Source organism: Trachemys scripta, chromosome 1 (assembly GCF_013100865.1).
Source record: "Trachemys scripta elegans isolate TJP31775 chromosome 1, CAS_Tse_1.0, whole genome shotgun sequence".
NCBI classification, from domain to species: domain Eukaryota; kingdom Metazoa; phylum Chordata; order Testudines; family Emydidae; genus Trachemys; species Trachemys scripta.
This window is the reverse complement of record NC_048298.1, coordinates 91,335,483-91,357,371: the sequence shown is the minus strand read 5'-3', so window position 1 is coordinate 91,357,371 and position 21,889 is coordinate 91,335,483. Positions and strand designations below refer to the sequence as shown.

Genomic DNA, 21,889 nt, shown 5'->3' with positions numbered 1-21,889 from the left:
TCCACAGGAGAAGGTCTTAGCCAATAACTTGAGAACTGCTGAAACAGTAGTTTGGGGGGAGGGAGAGGAGGAAGGGTGTTGTGCCCATTCCAATGATGATCTTACTGGTATATGCTCGTGCATACAGCACATTGTCAAGCACTGCATCATGGTCTACATTGAAGCGATCAGCGATGTCACGAAGACGATCTGGACGGCTGGAATGTGTAAGATTTAAGGATTCTCTTTATATACATCATGCAAATTATGAAAATCCATAAAACTCAAATCAAAATCCAGAGCTCCCAGACAAGGTCTTGGCCTTTCTGTCAATATTACCAACAAGAGGAGCAATTAGTCCTTATGGTGATGTGTTTTGTTTTGTTTTTGTGATACAAACTAAGGGCATGGCTACACTTGCAGATGTAGAGCGCCAGGAGTTAAACCAGCCCTCGAAGACTGCAGCAGGGAAAACGCTGCAGTGTGTTCACACTGTCAGCTGCAAGCGCAGTGGCGTGGCCACATTAGCAGCTCTTGCAACGCCACAGAGAGCAGTGCATTGTGGTACCTATCCCAGTGTGCAAGGGGCTGCCGCATGCTTTTCAAATCTGGTGGAGGGGGGGGGTTGGAGTGTGAATGTATGTGGGGGGAGACACTGTGTTTTGGGGGGCAAAGTGTGTCAGCATGCTGTCTTGTAAATTCAGACAGCGGCAGAGGGAAGGGGGAAACCCCAACATCAGCCCTCACCCCCGCCTCTCTCTCTCTCATACACATGCACAAACACCTGCCTCTGCAGCAGGAGCATTACACAGTAATGGTTTGCTTTGTCCCAGAGCAGATAAGCATGCCGGCTGTCAGAAACAGAGCTTTGAAAGGGGATATCTGCATGCCTGCAGCTGAGTTCAAAACAATGAGAAGAGTGGCCACTTGACTTCAAGGGATTATGGGACATCTCCGGAGGCCAATCACACTGCAGTAATGCAACATGTCCTCCACACTGACATCCGGGTGTTTCAGCCGGGGCGCAGCAAGCTTTATGCTTCTTGTGGAGGTGGATTACCAGGAGCGCTCCAGCTGCAAAGTCCAGGCACTCTACGTGCCTTGCCAGTGTGGACACCTCAGGAGTTAGGGTGCGCAGAGCTATTTAATGCACTGTAACTTGCAAGTGTAGCCAAGGCCTAACTAGACAGAAAGCAATCTCATTTTACATAGTCCATCAAAAAGCTGTGAGATAGTAACAAACAGTGGAATCACTTTTGAAGCAGTAAACTGGATATGAAAAGCTTCTATCACCAAGATATTAAAAAGATGAGCACATTAGAACTACACAAATAGAAATATAAAACAAGATCTGTATCTTAACCCCCCCCCCCCATCCTCTATTTGGGTTGGATTATAACAAATGACCTAGAGATAAAAAGCACCATGTCCAAACTCCAATACCTAAATCATTTTGGCTTCTTGCTTTAGTAATTTATACTGTAATAAGAATAAATTGTTGTGGACAACACTGACTTTGTTTTTCTTCATGATGCCATGGGCCAGATTTGAGAGACAGCTCCTTATTTTTATACATGAATGGAGCCATTTAGAGCATCTAAGCTGCTTTCTGCAACAAAATGCACTCCATCAGAAGATTATGAGGATACTGTACTCATTACAAGAGGCATCAACATCCCTTTCTATCATACCTGAAATTTGCTTAAGTAAAAAAGATACAAAGTGTTTTCAGTATCAATGAAGATAATTTTTCCTCCTGTGTAGCGATCTGCTCCTGGAAGCTGAGCTGTCACTAATGCATCATAAAGAAAGGATCAAAATGAGCAGAGGGGAAAAAGCCTCTTCCACCCCTCCAACTCTCTCTGCTACTACTTTTAACAAATGACAGACCCACCAGTTTGTACACAACACACAAATGATCCAGTACTAATAACCAGAGTTGCCTTTATAGCAAGGCTGACTTGCCTCCACAGCTAGCTAAGAAGGAACCAGAGTAACTTTTCTCTGTGGGATGTCAGGTTAAACTTAATCAAACTTTATGTTACTGAGTACTAACACTTACTTTACATCTAAATTTGCATATTTTTTATTAAAAATAAATATTTAATTAAAACAACTAGTAATATTTAATGAAGAAAAACATCTTCTTGGCCTTCTCGCTAAGATCATTGGTAATGATCTAATAGGGCCTTTCCATCTCTTAACTACTACACTTTTACCACACTTTATTTGGATATGTATCTTTCTTGGTAGATGAATAGATGCCGACTGTTGTTTGAGTTTATCAGCAATGAACAAATTCAGATGATCAGTTTTATCCTCATCCTATATGCAAAGAATTATTACTCTGCTGCCAAATGTGGCCCTCAGGCTGTAATTTGGACATCCTTGGACTACATGAAAACACCTCCATTTTTCAAGAAAGAGCCTCAATATCTGTCATAAAGGGAGATCAGACCGAGAAATTGTTGGTTCTTCATAATTTTTAGAAACTAAATTCCAATATTATTAACAACTACATTATTTATTATTATGTATTTGTACTGTAGTAGCATCAAGAGACCTGTTATGTTTTGCACTGTGCAAACATATCACAAAGACCAAGATTTTACAATGTAAATTTAAGATAGGAGACAATAGGTGGATATGAGAGACAGACTCGGGAGAGCACAAGTTAACAGCAAAACAGTTAAAACAATATAATAAGCAGCAGTCTCAGCGGTTGCAGCACATCAGCTGCCTAACCATTTTGTAGGCATCGTGGCAAAGGTGGGTTTTAAGGAGAGATTAAAAGGAGGATAATGTAGTGGTCTCACCAATTTTATTACTGAGAGCTCTTTCCAGACATGAGAGAATGCATGATGGTGCTTATCCAAAAGTTGGACAAATGGGCAATCGCAGGTGGCACTGTTGGCAGAGTGAAGGTGAGAGTCTACATTTCTACAGAGTATAAAGATGAGAGGTAGGGCATGGATAAGCCATGAAGAGTCTTATGCTCTTGTTCTGATGCAGTGGAAAAGGGGGATCCAGTGCAGGGATGCAAAGAGGAGAGGAAAACTGGTCAAAGCAACACACTGTGAAGAATATTTTTGCCACAGCATTTTGAATGGATTCAAAGAGGATGTAAACACTATCAATAATGTTCTGAAATATAGAATAATGGCAAAGGAACAGATGTAAACAAAGAAACTTTCAATTCATATACATCTGAATTAACAGAAATAAGACTCACTGAAGGCTTTACTTCACATCATTTCTAGAGGTAACAGAACATGGCATATTTCCACTTCTCTAAGACAAGATATTTCCTTCTCATGTATCTAAGAAAGGAGCTCATCTTTAGGTATGTGTATCCAAGCTACATGCAGGCAGGTCTTAGCTCCTAAAAGCTGTTTGCTAGGTTGGTAGAGTGTTTCTTTTAGAGAGCAAAGACTGACAATGCGATAGAACTCCTTAATGAATGAGATTACAGAGGGATATAACTGATAATATTACGACAGTGTACCTACCACAAAGGGTGTGGGCAAGCTGGGTTTTGCCTGTTCGGAATTCTATCAAAGAGAAAAAACAAGGGGAAAAGTTTTTGCAGTTTGTCAAATAGGTGAGTTGTTTCAATAAGAATACACTCTCATTTATAAAACCTCAATCACCTGTATTGCTTTCTGTCTTTCAGTCCCCACTCATAAAATGTATGAAAAACAGTGCAAATTGTACTTCTGAACAGCAGGGCTTAGAAATGCTGCGCTGTGAGAGGTATCATGCTTGACAATTTTAAACTGAGCTAACTTCCACTTGTCCCTGGTAACTGCATCCAGGTGGAAGTTAAATGTATTGTTACCATTTTTTGACCTGAGTAGGTAGCCAAAGTTCAGGACTGCGTGGGTTGTTTCCACTAGGAGGCAAAGCAGAGGCCAAGAGTCAGGTGTTTCTTTGATGAAATCCTGTGTATTTTCAAAGGTTGTACAAAGTCCTGTATCCTTGAACACAATAGGAACCAAACAATAAGAGACAGTGTCTTCATTCACAGTTCCAAGTCCCTTTTCCAGTTTTTTCTCAGGCCCATGTTTCCTGTACTTGTTCTGACTACGCGTATTTCTACATTGCAGTCAGAGGTATGAAGCTTCACAGGCTAGCCCCTGAAGTACATAGTCAAGGTCCCAGACCAGCTTGTACAGAATGTGCTGTTGCACTTCATTGTTATTTTTATTCAAGCTAGCTAGCTAGATCAAAGCTAGCTCATGTATGCCTACATTTGCTGTACTCACACTTCTGATCGCAGGGCTGACATAACTTGTGTCATTGGCTTTTCTCTCCTGCTCTGCATCTGTTTCCGTGGATTCTCTCTCTCTGACACACACACCTCTACTAAAACAAAGCCAGCAAAGCCCTTCCACCCACATAGGTCAAATTCCTGAGTGGCCTCACACATGCCTTTGTTTTTGGCAGATAAGTACATGTATTTGATTAGAGGAGGCCCCTATTGTTTCAGCTACCTGCTTCCATAAAGGAGCTTAATGTCTTCTTACAACTGTCTTAAATGAGCAATGGTTATACCCAGCCCATAGTAATATCAACTCCAAGACACTGGGTATGTCTACACTATGGGATTAATCCGAATTTATATAATTCGAATGTTGAAAACAGATTGTATAAAGTCGAATGTATGCGGCCACACTAAGCACATTAATTCGGCGGTGTGCGTCCATGTACCGGGGCTAGTGTCGATTTCTGGAGCGTTGCACTGTGGGTAGTTATCCCATAGCTATCCCATAGTTCCCACAGTTTCCCCCGCCCATTGGAATTCTGGATTGAGATCCCAGTGCCTGATGGGGCAAAAAACATTGTCGCAGGTGGTTCTGGGTACAGCCTCACCCCTCCCTCCATGAAAGCAATGGCAGACAACCATTTTGCGCCTTTTTTCGTGGGTGAACACTGCAGACTCCATACCACGGCAAGCATGGAGCCCTCTCAGCTCAAGACAGCAGTCATGAACACTGTAAACACCTCGTGCGTTCTCGTGCAGTTTATGCTGTGCCAGGACCAGAAAAACGAGGAGAGGAGGAGGCGGCGACGGCAGCACAGCGACAAGAGTGATGAGGACATGGACATGGACACAGAATTCTCTCAAACCGCGGGCCCCGGTGCTTTGGAGATCATGTTGTTAATGGGGCAGGTTCTATCCGTGGAACGCCAATTCTGGGCCTGGGAAACAAGCACAGACTGGTGGGACTGCATAGTGTTGCAGGTGTGGGACGATTCCCAGTGGCTGCGAAACTTTTGCATGCGTAAGGGCACTTTCATGGAACTTTGTGACTTGCTTTCCCCTGCCCAGAAGCGCCAGAATACCAAGATGAGAGCAGCTCTCACAGTTGAGAAGCAAGTGGCGATAGCCCTGTGGAAGCTTGCAACGCCAGACAGCTACCGGTCAGTCGGGAATCAATTTGGAGTAGGCAAATCTACTGTGGGGGCTGCTGTGATGCAAGTAGCCAAAGCAATCACTGAGCTGCTGCTACCAAAGGTAGTGACTCTGGGAAATATGCAGGTCATAGTGGATGGCTTTGCTGCAATGGGATTCCCTAACTGAGGTGGGGCGATAGACAGAACCCATATCCCTATCTTGGCACCGGAGCACCAGGGTACCCAGTACATAAACCACATGGGGTACTTTTCAATGGTGCTGCAAGCACTTGTGGATCACAAGGGACGTTTCACCAACCTCAATGTGGGCTGGCCGGGAAGGGTTCATGACGCTCGCGTCTTCAGGAACACTAATCTGTTTAAACCGCTGCAGCAAGGGACTTACTTCCCGGACCAGAAAATAACCGTTGGAGATGTTGAAATGCCAATAGTTATTCTTGGGGACCCAGCCTACCCCTTAATGCCATGGCTCATGAAGCCATACACAGGCAGCCTGGACAGGAGTCAGGAGCTGTTCAACTACAGGCTGAGCAAGTGCAGAATGGTGGTAGAATGTGCATTTGGCCGTTTAAAAGGTTGCTGGCGATCGTTACTGACTCGCTCAGACCTCAGCCAAACCAATATCCCCATTGTTATTGCTGCTTGCTGTGTGCTCCACAATCTCTGTGAAAGTAAAGGGGAGACCTTTATGGCGGGGTGGGAGGCTGAGGCAAATCGCCTGGCTGCTGATTACGCGCAGCCAGACACCAGGGCGATTAGAAGAGCACACCAGGAAGCGCTGCGCATCAGAGAAGCTTTGAAAACCAGTTTCATGACTGGCCAGGCTACTGTGTGAAATTTCTGTTTGTTTCTCCTTCATGAAAACCTGCCCCCTTTATTGACTCATTCTCTGTAAGGAACCCACCCTCCCCCTTCCCCCAGCTTGCTTTCAAAGGAAATAAAATCACTATCGTTTAAAAATCATTTATTCTTTATTAATTGATTATAAAAAGAGGGAGAGAAGCCGGGTGGGGTTTGGGAGGAGGATCGGCGAGAAGGAAAAGGCCACTAAAAAAAGGTTAAAAAAATGACAGCCTGTTGCTTGGGCTGTCCACTGGGGTGGAATGGGAGGGTGTACGGAGCCTCCCCCCCTCGCGTTCTTACACGTCTGGGTGAGGAGGCTATGGAACATGGGGGGGGGGGTTATACAGGGACTGTAGCGGCACTCTGTTATCCTGCTGCCGTTCCTGAAGCTCCACCAGATGCCGGAGCATGCCTGTTTGCTCACGCAGCAGCCCCAGCATTGCATCCTGCCTCCTCTGATCTTCCTGCCACCACCTCTCATCTTGAGCGTCTCTCCTCTCCTCACGTTGGTCCCTCCTGTCCTCACGTTGGTCCCTCCTGTCCTCACGTTCACTGGCTTCTTTCCTATACTTTGAAACCGTGTCCTTCCACTCATTCAGATGAGCTCTTTCACTGCAGGTGGATTCCATGATTTCCGCGAACATCTCGTCTCGTGTCTTCTTTTTCCGACGCCTTACCTGAGATAGCCTTCGGGACGGAGGAGGGAGGCTTGAAAAATTTGCAGCTGCTGGAGGGAGGGAAAAAAGGAGAGAATTTATTAAAAAGATACATTTTGCAGAACAATGCTTATACTCTTTCACTGTGACCAACACTATTCACATTACATAGCACATGTGATTTCTGTGCAAGGTCGCATTTTGCCTCTTAATATTGAGTGCCTGTGGCTTTGCTGCTAGAGATCACAGACGCAGGTCCGGGCAACAGAATTCGGCTTGCATGCGGCCATGGTAAGCCATTGTCTTTCGGCTTCTGAGCCCTCCTTTCCCACATACCAAGCGAAGCCCGTTGAGTGCTGAGGTTTTCCTGTTAACCTTCAGCAGCAGAAAACAAACTAACCCTCCCCCATCCCCATCCAATTCTCTGGATGATCGCTTTATCCCTCCCCCCACTGCATGGCTGGTATCAGGGAAGATCCCTGCAGGAACCAAACTAACACCCCCCACCCCGCCATGAATTGTCTGGGATGATCGCTTTACCTCTCCCCCCCACCGCGTGGCTGGTATCAGGGAAGATCCCTGCTAGCCAAACGTGAAAAGCTCAGGGCCAATTCACGCACCCTTCCCCCCACGCTTGGCTAACTGCAGGGAAGGATTTCTTTTCAGCCACAGGCAAACAGCCCAGTAGGAACGGCCACCTCTGTCCCCTTAATTAAATTCCAGTATTTCAACCAGGTTACCATGAGCGGTATCACTCTCCTGAGGATTACACAGCGAGATAAAGAATGGATGTTGCTTGAATGCCAGCAAACACCGGGACCATACGGTGCCAGGCTTTATCATGCAATGATACCAGATTACTTGCTGCAAGCATGGCGTGGTCAAGTGTCCTACCATGGAGGACGGAATAAGGCTGCACTGCCCAGAAACCTTGTGGCAAGGCTTTTGGAGTACCTCCAGGAGAGCTTCATGGAGATGTCCCTGGAGGATTTCCGCTCCATCCCCAGACACGTTAACAGACGTTTCCAGTAGCTGTACTGGCTGCAAATGCATCCCAAGTCCTCAGGGCAAAGTAATCATTAAAAAACGCTTGCTTTTAAAACAAGTTTTACATTTTAAAAGGTAAACTCACCTGAGGTCCCTTCCATGGGGTCATGGTCTTGGATACTGGCTTGGGAGGGTTGGGAGGGTACTTCAGTCAGGCTGAGAAAAAGATCCTGGCTGTTGGGGAGAACAGAGTGCTGTGTGCTCTCCGCAAGCTCGTCCTCCTCCTCCTCCGCCTCTTCCCCGTCTGCAGAATCCTCAGGTGTAGCTGATGAGATTACCCCACCTCTGAATCCACAGTCAGAGGTGGGGTAGTAGTGGCGGCCCCCCCTAGAACTGCATGCAGCTCGGCATAGAAGCGGCATGTCCGCGGCTCTGACCCGGAGCGACCGTTTGCCTCCTTTGTTTTTTGATAGGCTTGTCTGAGCTCCTTGACTTTCAAGCGGCACTGATCTGAGTCCCTATTGTGGCCTCTCTCCATCATGCCCTTGGAGATTTTTTCAAAAGTTTTGGCATTTCGTCTTTTAGAACGAAGTTCTGCTAGCACTGAATCCTCTTCCCATATAGCGATCAGATCCAGTACCTCCCGTATGGTCCATGCTGGTGCTCTTTTTCGATTATCGGCTTGCATGGTTACCTGTGCTGATGAGCTATCTGTGGTCACCTGTGCTCTCCACGCTGGACAAACAGGAAATAAAATTCAAATGTTCGCGGGGCTTTTCCTGTCTACCTGGCCAGTGCATCCGAGTTCAGATTGCTGTCCAGAGCGGTCACAATGGTGCACTGTGGGATAGCTCCCGGAGGCCAATACCATCGAATTGTGGCCACACTAACCCTAATTCGAAATGACAATATCGATTTTGGCGCTACTCCGCTCGTCGGGGTGGAGTACAGAAATCGATTTTAAGAGCCCTTTATGTCGAAATAAATGGCTTCGTTGTGTGGACGGGTGCAGGGTTAATTCGATTTAACGCTGCTAAATCCGAATTAAAGTCATAGTGTAGACCAGGCCACTGTTGGAAAAATGTTAGGTGTTGCTGAGGGTATTGGATTAACTCCACTGACCAGGCTTAACTTTATTTTCAGTCAAATGGGTTCCAATATCAGAAGCCATGTGAGCAATCCCAGAACCCATTATAGCCATTGCTTTGCTCTCCAAAACTGTTTGAGAATTGCACCATTGTAATTTACACCATATGATCACCATGGTGCAGTGTGTCTACACTAGGCATCTTGTTCTGGTTGTCCATGATATACACTGTCCACAAAGAACACTCACTGCAAATATTGCGGGGCCTATGGATTGTTGCATCTATCCCACAGTCCCTGGCACAGCTCCCTGGAATAAGTGAATAATGTCCACAGAATTTAAAAAAAAAAAAGGAGAGAAAAACATGTTACATGTTTTATAAATTTGTATTTTATATTATCTTGTTGGTTGTTCACTGTTATTCTGAGGGCAGGGGTCTCAGGAAAGGTGCCTGGGATGAGCTGAAATCACCCAAATACTGCCTCATTTGCTTTTGACCAGTCCTGAAAGGAAGAGACGTGTGGGGGGCATTGTGGGTCCATGTAGAACCATAACTGCTGTTGTGCCATATGGAGCCATCTTGACAGGTGCCAAAGGCACTGCCATGAGCTGTCAAAGATATTAGTAAAGGGTATTCTGGAGCATTCTGTGACTGTACTGAGAGACTAATTGCATTGGTGCAATGGCTACACCACACCAGTGCTTGCTGTTCCACTGGCATTGCACCAGTGAAAACTGACAACCCGGATGATAAATAGCCTTGCTCAGAGTTAATACAATAATACTAATAATACAAATGGTGGTGCGATTGCCATTCCCACTTGTGTGTAGGGTCCAGCAAACCTAGTACACATCAAGACATCTTACTGGCAACAAGAATGATGAATGTGAAACTGTTTCTCAAAAAAACACAGATAAACACTGCAATAATCATTACAATCAACCTACAAAGAATTCCATTTACTACAGAGGTGTGTTGCACGCAAATGAAAATATTAGCTAAAATTAGAAAATATTAGAAAATATTAGAAAAATGGTTTTAAATGGATACAATCAATTAAAAAAACCAAACGTCTGTCAAAAATATTTTACTTACTATTTTTAACAAGTAATATCTAAGTTTGCTATAGCTAAAAGGTTTACAAAAATATTTTTTCAGTTTGCTTACTTCCTACATTTGACAGCACTTTGTCTATAGTTATTTTCCCTATTTCCCTTATACATTCAGATAGTTACTTTACACTATCAATTGTGTGGGTCTTCCACATAGCAGATGAGAACAGAAAATCAAATTTTAAAAATGTTATTTTAAATCCATAAAAATTGGTCAAGAGACTCAAGGGTGGGTGTAACACCTGAAACAAATTTTATCTCATTTTTAATCTAGATTTCAAGTTGGTGGCATTACTTTGAAGACCAGGAGATAATATTTTAAGACATGTCCAGAAAATCTTTCATCAAACTGTTCAAGCCTCAAGGACACTTTTTAAAAGGGGAAGTGTGCTGTATTTGATAAACTGTAGTTATTGCTGCTCAAGTCTTTTGATCTTGCTGACTGACTTTTGCTGTAATAATAGCTTACTATCTAAATCAGATATGAAGGGCATTGCATTATTTGCTTATATCTCGTTGTTTGAATTCTGTACGGTGCTGCCAAAATTATATATGTCACATCTGTGGATCTTCATACTTTATATTGCTTTACACTGTGACTTTTGCCTGTAGTAGAGCTAATGAATGATAGAAGCTGGGTGCAAATATTTACACATCTCTTGAATTACAATAGTTTATTGTGGGCTGAACTTTAAGTTTTGATTCTTCGTGGAGAAGAGTATGTATCAGCAGGAAATCTCACATCAAGGTTTCATTACTGGGAAGAAATGGAGAAGCAAAATGGGGAAATGTTTCCTGAGCAACACTGTTCATAGTGGTATACGATACTGAACCAGCATGCCCCCAAATGTGAGTGTTACCCAGCTCAACCCGCATCTGCAACAACTGAAGAGGAACAATGGCAAAAAACTGACAAAGATGGGATTATTTCTGCTTTCATCAACCCTGGAAAGGGACCATCCATTATAGCTGAGCCTGAACTTACATCTTTTCAGATCCAGTGTGATGAGAATTTGATAGAAATGATGTAGTTTGCTTTAAAACCTAAACATCTGCTGCAGCTCTCTACTGATAACCCACTCAATAAAATCCACTTAATATGGTTCACTCACCTCCAAAGGCCTCTGTGATTGCCATGCTTTCAATCCCACCACCCAATAGTTTACTGGAGGGAGAGAAAGAGTTAAGCATATTGAAATGCCCACAGTCACAAGAGTAATGTCAAAAGGGGAATCTTTGCCACTGTAAGAAAATCTCTTCTCATCCAAAAGGCCCTGCACTTAACTCATGATGTGATAGGGTGCAGGGGCACCAAATGATCCCTGGTATATAGGGTGCTAATTCTGTCTCAGTTCCCCTTCCCCTTCTACAGGTGCTTAGGAGAAAATGTACAAGAGTGGTCATTTGGGAGATAGAAGAGAGAAAATATTTTTGAGAAGATAAGGCTCCACCAACAAGTGATCATGGGATTGATATAAACCCTAATCTATTAATTTACCACATTTTCTGTTTATTTCCTGCTTATGTTTAGCCATTTTTACTTGCTTTTGCATGCACTACCCATCAAGAAAAAATTCCAGAATGTACCTTTAAGGCACAAGTCATTGTTAAGAACAGTGTGGAGCTGTATCAGCTCAGAAAGAACTCCTTTAGACCAGGGGTTCTCACAACCAACTTTTTTGGTGGCCTCAGTGTGCAGTCACCAACTCTTGCTGATGGCCACTCTGACAAACCTGTCTCTCTGTCCCTGCCTCCGGAGACCCTGCAGCAAGAACCCGTCCCAGGAAAGGTGGGTCAGGAACTCACTAGTCACCTGCGGAGTCCCAGGCTCCCCATGCCCTGTCCAGACCAGAGTGGGGGAGCTGCTCAGGGGAGCATCCCGGTGACCGAATGCCACAGCCACCTCCACTGACAAGAGCTGCCACTGCCTGGAACCCCCAAGAAGGCTCCGCAGTGCAGGGCGCCGATCCCTGCTGGTGGCACCAACGCAAACACTAAGGCAGTGCATCTCGCTGCCCTTGGTAACAGCTATTCAGGAGCAACAGCTAGGCACTGCAGGAGGGGACGCTTCTTTTCCCTCCATCCCAATCTCTGCCCATGCTTTGGAGGTTGTCATGGCTGCAACAAAAATCGCTGGTGGCCACATTTGAGAAATGCTGTTTTAGACACAATGCTTCTTAAATCTCTCAGGCAGACTGGGGAATGCACTTGTTACACTACCCCTTAGAAGGGTGTAAGGAGTGCTGCCTTGCATAGTCAGCTATTCTACTGTCTGGTATGAGAGAGTGTGTAAAGACACCCACCTCCTCTTTGTCCCCTGTAGGATGGTTAACAAACTGGGGGTGCTTGAAGAAGCAGTCATGGCAGTTAAGACAGTATCCGGATTGTAATTGTGCCTGGCACCTCTGCAGAACACACAAAGGAGGTAAGCCTCCTTGTGCATGTGCATGCAAGAACCAAACAGTCTGCTCCTACATTTTGAGGAAGAGTCCTTTCTTATTCAGATGGGGGTTTTGCTGCTGAACCATTCCACCATATTGCACATACATTGTGTCACTTCTGGGAAAGCAGATGAACTTGGGGAATTTTGCATAAACCTCAAGCAAAATAAACAGGGTCAGCTAGTACTTTTATTATTTAAAATTAGATTTGAGGTGCATGTTATTGACATGAAACTATCGTGTGTGAGCTTGATTAGCATACAAAAAGGTTGAGTCTACTCAGGCAAATTTAGGTCCTACAATTCACTATCATTACAGTTCCGCGGGTGGTAGCAACAGTGGAGACTGCAGTGTAAGCAGGAATCATGCTTTTTACTAGTGTCACCCAACCCTACTCTGAGCAGGGGTAAATGACTCACTTCCACTTGCTTTTTTGCAAGTGCACCTACTGTGTCCTAATTGAACATTTGTCTCTAATAGTTGTTTTGTGGCCAGTTGGAGAAAAATAATATGATTACTTTTTGGGCAAAGCTCAGGCGGGGTTAAGTAGAGATAAACTTACTCAAATTCCTGGCTCCCAGTGGTGATATGGAACACCATCTTCCTTTTCTCGCTGTACTCAAAGGCAGTCAAGAATCCTGGTTCCTAGGGGAACACCAAAAGAAATTATTCAGTTTGGCCTGATACTTAGGAAAAACTCCTCAGCCAAGATCCATTTCTCCTCATTGACCTCTCATCTGGCTGAACCTGTCAAGGGCCATCATAATTGTCAGTCTGGCTGCTATTGGCTATAAAGTAGTATCTCTGACTTCAGACTAATAAGCACAATCACTTGTAAGCATGATTGTTCTAATGCTTGCAGTGAGAAATGCTGCAAAGTATCTTACCGGGGGTGGGGGTGGGAGGGTGTTCTAAGTTGAAAATGCTAAGGTATGTGATTTGCTTACAATTAGCTTGTTGGCTGCTTCTTTGATCTTGTCCACTTTGGCCTCTGAAAGCCCTTTCACATTGCACAATGCCCGCCTCGTTGTCATCTGGATCCCCTTGACGGTACAGATTCCCACGGACTTCAGCTTTTTAATATCAGCCACATTCTGTGAAGAAAGTTCACATTCTGTGATCACTAGCTCATGAAATGCTACAACTGGAAGGTAAAGAAAGTTTTTGTAGCCCATTATATTGTACGTTCACATGTATGTTTATTTTCACTATGAAAGAAATAGATTTAACTGCTTTGTTGTTTCTGAATGTTCTAAGTATGTCCAGGGAAGAATACACTTGCTTGTTATCAAATGTTACAGATACTCCTGGGTGGGTGGAAATGTAATGGAAGAGAGGCAATGCAGCAGGTTACTTAGACAAAATAGTAGCAGAAGGTTTAATGACTACTGCTTCAAACTGTCACCTCCAGAGAAGTCCCTCTTTGAGTAAAAACTATGAACTTGGATGTGTCCCCCATTTATGCACAGGAGCTGTGTGCAAATGACACTAGGGAGAATAAGGGATAACTTAATTGCTTCCACTGAGAAGCTTCTGTCTTCTCCTTGGGCTTATCTTGTGCATATGATGATGACAAGGATGGATGAAGAAAAGCCAGTCATGAAGAACAAAAGTCTTATACATAAAGGGGTATAATAAGTACTCACTTAATATAAATCATTGAGTTATTTTTTCCAGTTTGAGAGAAGTCTACTGGTGGAGTTTACTGAAGAATTTTTAACTAGTAAGAAAACTGCTCCCCAGCATTCTGAGAACAGCATAACAAAGCCATTCACAGTATAATGTAGGGGCTAGAGAAGACATTGGAGTCATTATAGATAGTTATTGGCTGGTGCAGAAACTCATCTATGGCCAGATTGCCAAAAAATGCTCACCATCCAACTGCTCTCACTTAGGTACTAAAATAAGTGGCCATATTTTCAAGAGCTGCTGGGTGGTAAACACTTTTCAAAATCTGCCCCTTAATATGTAAACTATCAAAGACAAAACTTGTCCAGCCCTCCCTGTATCTCTTAGGCCTGGTCTATACTCAAAAGTTACGTTGACACAGCAAAATTCACACACCTGAGCATCATAGTTAAGCCGACCTAACTATGTAGATGCAGCTAGGTTGACAGAAGAATTCTTCCATTGACGTAGCTATCACCACTCATGGAGATGGGATGGCTACATCAGTGGAATAACCCCATCTGTCACTGTAGGAAGCATCTACACGACAGGGGTACAGCAGCATAGCTGCAGCGTTGTAGCTGTGCTGCCATAGTGCCCATAGCGTAGACATGGCCTTATTTAGACGTTGTAATGGGGAGAAAGTTTGTTATGCACATCACTATGGAGAAGTGTTTTTTGGTAACATTCCTAAATAACATCCCATGCAAAACTGTCTAGATAATATCTATTACTTATACTTACAATTCCATGTTTCTGTAACAGGTCAATATCCTGAAACAAGGATTCCTAAAGGAGGCGGGGGAAAGACAGAATCTTGGTCATTTTTTTCCCACACCTGTATCTCCCTTTGTTACCTGTCTAATTTAACATGTGTCCATTTTAAATCCTTAGACCTGGATTGCTTTTCATAATAGTACATATCCTACTACCTACCAATATAGACACATCAAAGAAAGAACCGAAGGATTTCAGCATTTCCTGTTGTCCTCATACTGTGTAACCATCTGGAGAAACACAGCCACCAATCATGCTGCGAAACTCTACTAATGAAGTAATATTGTGATACTCTTCCTTCTAACCCTCTACTATAGTGTTTCTCAACCTTTTCAGATTGAAGACACCTTATTCAAAGTCACTTTTTTGTGATCTCCTTACATTTACTCTAAGGCCTTGGCTACACTTGCAGATGTACAGCGCTGTGAGTTAAACCTGACTTTGTGCAGCTGAGTAGGGAAAGCGCTGCAGTCTGTCCACACTGACAGCTGCCCAGCGCACTGTCGTGGCCACATTTGCGGCAATTGCAGCGCTATTGAGAGTGGCACATTATGGACAGCTATCCCACAGAGCACCTCTTCCCATTCTGGCACCGTAGGTTGTGGGAAGGGGGAGTGGGTGCGGGGCATTCTGGGTCCTGTCCCAACGCCCCGTGATGCATCACTTCGCATCCCAGAAATCCCTTTGTTTCCATCCACCTTTGGCGCCATCTTTCAACCGTTTCTGTGCAGCGCGATCTGTCTGCGGGAAATGGAGCCCGAACTGCTCAGGCTTATGCTGACTTATCTCGCCAGCATGTCACGTTTGGCTGTCGAACTATTCCTTAAGATCCAAAGTGACAGTGAGAGTGAGGAGTCCAACAATGCTATCAAGCCGCGTAACACGTACGACACGAAATTGCTTGTGGCATTCACGGACATGCTCAGCACCGTGGAACGCCGCTTTTAGGCTCGGGAAACAAGCACTGAGTGGTGGGATCCCATCGTCATGGAAGTTTGGGATGACGAGCAGTGGCTGCAGAACTTTCGGGATGAGAAAAGCCACTTTCATGGGACTGTGTGAGGAGCTCGCCCCCACCCTGCAGCGCAAGGACACGAGATTGAGAGCTGCCCTGCCAGTGGAGAAGCGGGTGGCTACTGTAATCTGGAAGCAGGCAACTCCAGACAGCTACTCGTCGGTTGCAAACCAGTTTGGAGTGGGAAAGTCGACCGCTGGAATTGTGTTGATGCAAGTTTGCAGGGCCATTAATCGCATCCTGCTCAGAAGAACCGTGACTCTGGGTAACGTGCAGGACATAGTGGATGGCTTTGCACAAATGGGGTTCCCTAACTGTGGAGGGGCGATAGATGGGACGCACATTCCTATTCTGGCACCACCCCACCTAGGATCCGAGTACGTTAACCAGAAGGGGTATTTCTCTATGGTTCTCCAGGCGCCTGTGGATCACCGTGGGCGTTTCATTGACATTAACACAGGCTGGCCCGGAAAGGTGCATGACGCATGCATCCTTCGGAACACTTGGCTGTTCAGGAAGATGCAAGCCGGGACTTTTTTCCCAGAGTGGAAGATCGCAGTAGGGGAAGTTGAAAAGGCCATTGTGATCGTTGGAGATCCCGCTTACCTGTTAATGCCAGGGCTCATGAAACCCTACACAGGGAGCCTTGGCAGCAGCAAGGAAAGGTTCAACTACAGGCTGAGCCGGTGCCGAATGACTGTGGAGTGTGCCTTTGGCCATTTAAAGGGCCGCTGGTGATCTCTGTACGGGAAGCTGGACTTGGCCAAAAACAGCATCCCCACGGTTATATCCGCGTGCTGTGTCCTCCATAATATTTATGAAGGGAAGGGTGAAAGCTTCACTCAGGCATGGACCTCCGAGGTTCAACACCTGGAGGCTGAATTTGCACAGCCAGAGAGCAGGGCTATTACAGGGGCCCAGCGCAGGGCTGCAAGGATTAGGGATGCCTTGAGGGAGCAATTTGAGGCTGAAAACCAGCAGTGATATCTGGTGCCCTGCATGGGAGTGAAGTGCAGTAGTTCCAATCTTTAGGAATCAGTGTTTGCTAAGCAGACAAACAGACTTGCAGTGCCTCTTTATTTCCTGGGCTAAGGAGTCTTTTACTTTATGCAATAATAAAGAATGTTTTCAAAGCCAGAAAATCCATTTATTGAAAAGAAAAAAAAATTATTTATTGAAAAGAAACAAGGGGGTGGAGTGGGGAACGGTACAATCACAGATTCGCGTATGTCCTGTCTGGTGTGCTGTGCAGTGAGTGCTGCACTTCAGGATAGCTATACTGCATGGTGACGGGGGTTGAGTGCAGAGGGTAAGGGTCATGGTTTTCAGGGCTGGGTGGTGAAGATACTGGTGTTGGAGGCAGCGGGTGGCGTGAAGAACACGGAAGTTGGGGAAAGTGTGTTGGAGGTGACAGTGGGGCACAACGCATTTGCATAATTTTCCCAGCCGAAACAGAGCACACATATCCCATGGGAGCCTCAAAATGGTGAATAAGCGGGACTGATGTTTCAGGGCTGCACTGTCCTCTGGGTTTCTGTGCCTTGGGGAGAGCCAACAGCTTCACGGGGCACCTACACTGAACACTGTCCCAACATTTTCCACAGGAGTTTGTCCTGGACGATATCTCGCTGCTGAGGGTGACCTGGGAAGCAAGGGAGGGTCTTCTACTGCAATGCGGCTTCCCCCCTGGTCCATATGCAACTTGCCTGTGTGCAGCAATGGTCCCCCCGCCTCTCGCAGCACAGTGGTGCGGACACGTTAGCCTGGCTGGGACAAGGACCACGGTGGCTCTCCCGATAAACCTGTGCAAGCGCATTGCACACGTTCTGGATGAGACATTCGAGGAGATTACCGAGGCCGATTACCGCGATGTAATAAACCACATCAATGCCCTATTCCGTATCTAGGCATGCATGCCTAACCCTCCTCTCCCAAAGAGCCTGCACCGAAAAAATTCCTTCCCGAAAAAAAAAAATCGCTTACCGGGAACCTGCTCTTCTGTTTGTCCTCCACCAAGTACCAGCCGCTGCGACTGGCTACCTTCCTTCTGGCTCGAGAAGAGCTCCTGGCTGCATGGCTCCAGGGATTCCTGGGTGTCTCCATTCGGCCCACCACCCTCACTCCCGTTTTCCTCCTCCTCCCCTTCCTCCCCACCGGCTCTGAAGTGTCCATGGTGGTGCTCGGAGTGGAGGTGGGGTTAACCCCAAGTATCGCATCCAGCTCTTTGTAGAATCGGCAGGTCGCGGCGGGAGCACCCAAGCGGCTGTTTGCATCGCGGGCTTTGCGGTAGGCACTTCGCAGCTCCTTCACTTTAACCCTGCACTGCAGGGCGTCCCGGTCATGGCCCCTTTCCATCATGTCCTTTGATACCTTCCCGAAGGTATCGTAATTCCTACGGCTGGAGCGCAGCTGGGACTGTACAGCTTCCTTCCCCCAAACACTGATGAGGTCCAGCAACTCGCCATTGCTCCATGCTGGGGCTCGCTTGGTGCGTGGAGGCATGGTCACCAGAAAAGATTCGCTGATAGCACTCCACGCCATGCCGGGCTGAGCAAACAGGAAGGGGATTTTTAAAATTCCTTGGAATGTAAAGGGTGGGTCACATGGTTGGTTACCTGAGGCCAGGGCAGTAAAGTTTGAACTGATGACCAGAGTGGCTAGAACAGGCATTGTGGGATACTGCAGAATAGTTCTGGAGACCATTCACAGCGCATTGGGCGGCCACACTGGTGCCGCAGCGCTGCAGCGCAATACACGCTATTCCTCTCGGGGACGTGGAGTACAAGCAGCGCTGCAACCACGGAGATACAGCGCTGCAAATGCCTTGCCAGTGTGGATGGGGAGTGAGTTACAGCACTGGGGGCGGCTTTACAGCGCTGCAACTCGCAAGTGTAGCCAAGGCCTAAGAGTAAAACATGTACTGATAACAGTAAGCCTACACAATTTATTTGTGTGTGTGTGTGTTTCAAGACAAAGAACACTTGATCTTGAAGGATAAGAGTGTGCAGGGAGCAGGGGAGCAAGATTTTCTTTGCTTTAGATTGTAATCAAATTTACCACCCTGCAACCCTCTAATTTTCTTTCATGATCCTGCACCGAAGAAACACTGCTCTTCTACAAAAAATTCTGCGCGACGCCCTCGGACAGAACGTAGACATATTTTTTCACAATCCATAAATACCTCATCATCCTGGTACCCTAGTTCTTCTTGTACCACTTGATCCTCCATGGCTTTCATTGTGAAAGAGCAGGCAATAAGGCGTCAGTCAGTACTAAAAAAGGCAAACACACACACCATCAGGGTGGAAATACATAAAGTAATTATAAAGTACTCTTAATAGGAGTTCAATGGCGTAGTGGCATCTCGATGCGCTATCACATAAGAATCCAAATTCAGATTCTAAGCTTGGTCCTTCACTGCATGTACCAGCAGGAGCTGGATGTGTTGCAGAGGTGCATACCTCCCCAATAATGGAGGGAGAATCTTATTTTTCTCTCAGAAAACCTACTCTGCCCAAATTGGCTTGGGCAAAGTTTCCCTTTCTGGAGGGAGGACTGATGTGACAAAGAGCCTTCCTGGCTAGAGGAAATGGAAATAAAGGAAGAAAAAAATGGTGTAATTTCAGAGGAGTTGTTTGGAAGTAAAAAAAAATGGAATGACTTATCTTACTTTCTAATGAAAAATATTCAAATAAGTTGCTTCTGAAACATCTCCATATGGCACCACAATGTATTTCTTTCCTCTAGACAAATGGATCGAATCCCTGCCAGTTATGAAAATTTAGTCATCTGTATCCATTTTTCTTTAATATATTAATAACAAAAGGTGAAATATTTCCTGAAGTAACATTAACAAGCCCCCTGCCCCCAGATACTGGAAGAACAATTAATATAAAAGGTAAAGGGAATGTTACAATCCTCTCTGTGCACTTTTTAAAAATAAATCCTCCCTTCCCTGTCCTGAAATGCATATAATCATGCATTCCTTGCATTCAAAAGGGCAAGGGGACTGCTCCTCTTTGGGGAAATGGCAACTCAAAATTAGCGGGGTAGGCAAAGCCGCGGCTGTACCTTCCTATTGGTCAGCAAGGGATGTAGGGGGAACTTTAGGGTATGTCTTCACTACCTACCCTATTGGCGGGTAGCGATCCATCTATCAGGGATCAATTTATCGCATCTCTAGATGCAATAAATCGATCCCCGAACGCGCTCCCCGTCGACTCTGGAACTCCACCAGAGCGAGAGGCAGTAGCGGAGTCGACAGGGGAGCCACGGCCGTGGATCCTGCGCCATGAGGACCCGAGGTAAATTTATCTAAGATACGTCGACTTCAGCTACGCTATTCACGTAGCTGAAGTTGAGTATATTAGATTGACCCCCTCCCCCAGTGTAGACCAGCCCTTACCGTACCCTATTAAGAAGTGGAGCAGTGTAGACATGCCCCTGTTCTCTGGGGAGCCTTCCAGTGCTCCTGCTATGGTAATGTGGCTCTGCCCCACAGCCAACCTGGAGTTATACCTAAAATCTTATCCAGACCAACTAAAAAAAATCAGGCCCAAATGCACCCAGAGGATGAATTTATCTTGAAGTATATGTTTTGTCTTCACCTGTGTGTGACATGCATTATTGTTTGTCTTGCACAACGAGATAAGGAGGGTTCCAAGCACACGGGACATGGAACAGAGCGTGGAGACGGGAGATAAAGGGTTGAGACAGAACGGGGGGCTGCGCATAGGGTTGGGGGAGCCTTGAGAAGGAAAAAGTATGAATCCTTCCATATTACTCCAACCCTAACCAGAGTTGCCGCCCCGCTCTATTTAGTTCTACACCTCCCAAGATACGTGTTAAAGAAATAAAGGGGCAAATCCTACTTGTCGTCTCACGGTAGGTTTACACATTACAGCAGCTGTGCCACTACAGTACTGACATGTAGCTGCTTCCTACTCCAATGGAAGGGGTTTCTCCATTGCTGTACTTAATCCACCTCTGCCAGAGGGCGTAGCAGGGTCGATGGAAGAACAGCGGGGGTTAGGCCGACCTAACCACATCATGACTCTGGCTACACAGTGAGCCCGGGACTCAGCCGAGCAGACGCCACAGCAGCGCTACTTGTCTGCGCGAGGCGAACAGGCCCTGGCCAGGCGCAGCGAGCTAGGGCCGGAAGCGACGCCCACTGAACTGGCCGCTCTCAGCCCCGCAGCAGCAGGCGGGACTCATCCCCCGCTCACCCCAAGCGCAGCCCCCGCCGCCTCAAAGCTCCCCCGCCCCGCCCCGGCCGTTATTCGCTGTTCGTTGCCAGGGCCGAACTCGAGTCGCCTCAAAACTCCCGCTAAAAGGGGCTGACACAGAACGGAGGAGGCGGCGGCGGTTACCCGAGCGCGCGCGTAGCCAGACTCGGAGCCGCCGTGCACAGGCGCACTGGTAGTTTCCCGACGCCCTAGATGGAAGAGGTTAGGACTCTACCACTGGGGAGAGGGGAAGGCCTGGAACTGGTGGAACATTATTCTGTATAAGGGCATACGTTAAAGTACGCCCTCTCCCCAGGGCTCTACTTATTAATGGAACGATCCATATTCAGTGCCCCTGAGAGAGTTTCGATATATGAACCCAGATGTCGGACCCCCCTTCCCCAGCCCGGAATGGTAGTGTCGGACTCGCGAACTGTCACGCGTGGGGGGCGGGAAGGAAGAGAGACTCTGAAGCTAGACTGTACCATGGAAGGGGAGACGGGTGAGCGCGAGCAACGACATTCATTCTCTGCCTCACCGAGGCCCCGCCCGTGCGAAGCAGGAGGTGACGCTGCGCCCCCGAGCGGCGTGAGGAGGCGCTGGAGCCCGGGCGGGGCTGGCGGCGGGGTTACAAATCCCTCCTGCGCTGAGGCTCTGCGCTGCAGCCGCTGGCAGCC

The 21,889-nt window shown here is 46.4% G+C and overlaps 1 protein-coding gene across 1 annotated transcript in view; it reads right to left on the bottom strand.

Moving 5' to 3' along the window:
* The window catches only part of DMC1 (DNA meiotic recombinase 1), a 42,358-nt gene extending 21,157 nt beyond the window's left edge, over positions 1-21,201 (bottom strand). The window contains exons 1-9 of the mRNA XM_034776568.1: positions 20,395-21,201; positions 19,166-19,256; positions 14,937-14,981; positions 13,472-13,618; positions 13,087-13,169; positions 11,196-11,248; positions 3,489-3,530; positions 1,699-1,771; positions 106-197 (exon numbers count right to left, since the gene is read on the bottom strand). Coding sequence (XP_034632459.1) covers positions 106-197; positions 1,699-1,771; positions 3,489-3,530; positions 11,196-11,248; positions 13,087-13,169; positions 13,472-13,618; positions 14,937-14,981; positions 19,166-19,222 — 592 coding nt within the window. The 5' untranslated portion in view covers positions 19,223-19,256; positions 20,395-21,201. The remainder of the gene's footprint in view (positions 1-105; positions 198-1,698; positions 1,772-3,488; positions 3,531-11,195; positions 11,249-13,086; positions 13,170-13,471; positions 13,619-14,936; positions 14,982-19,165; positions 19,257-20,394) is intronic.
* Positions 21,202-21,889: the final 688 nt, after the last annotated feature.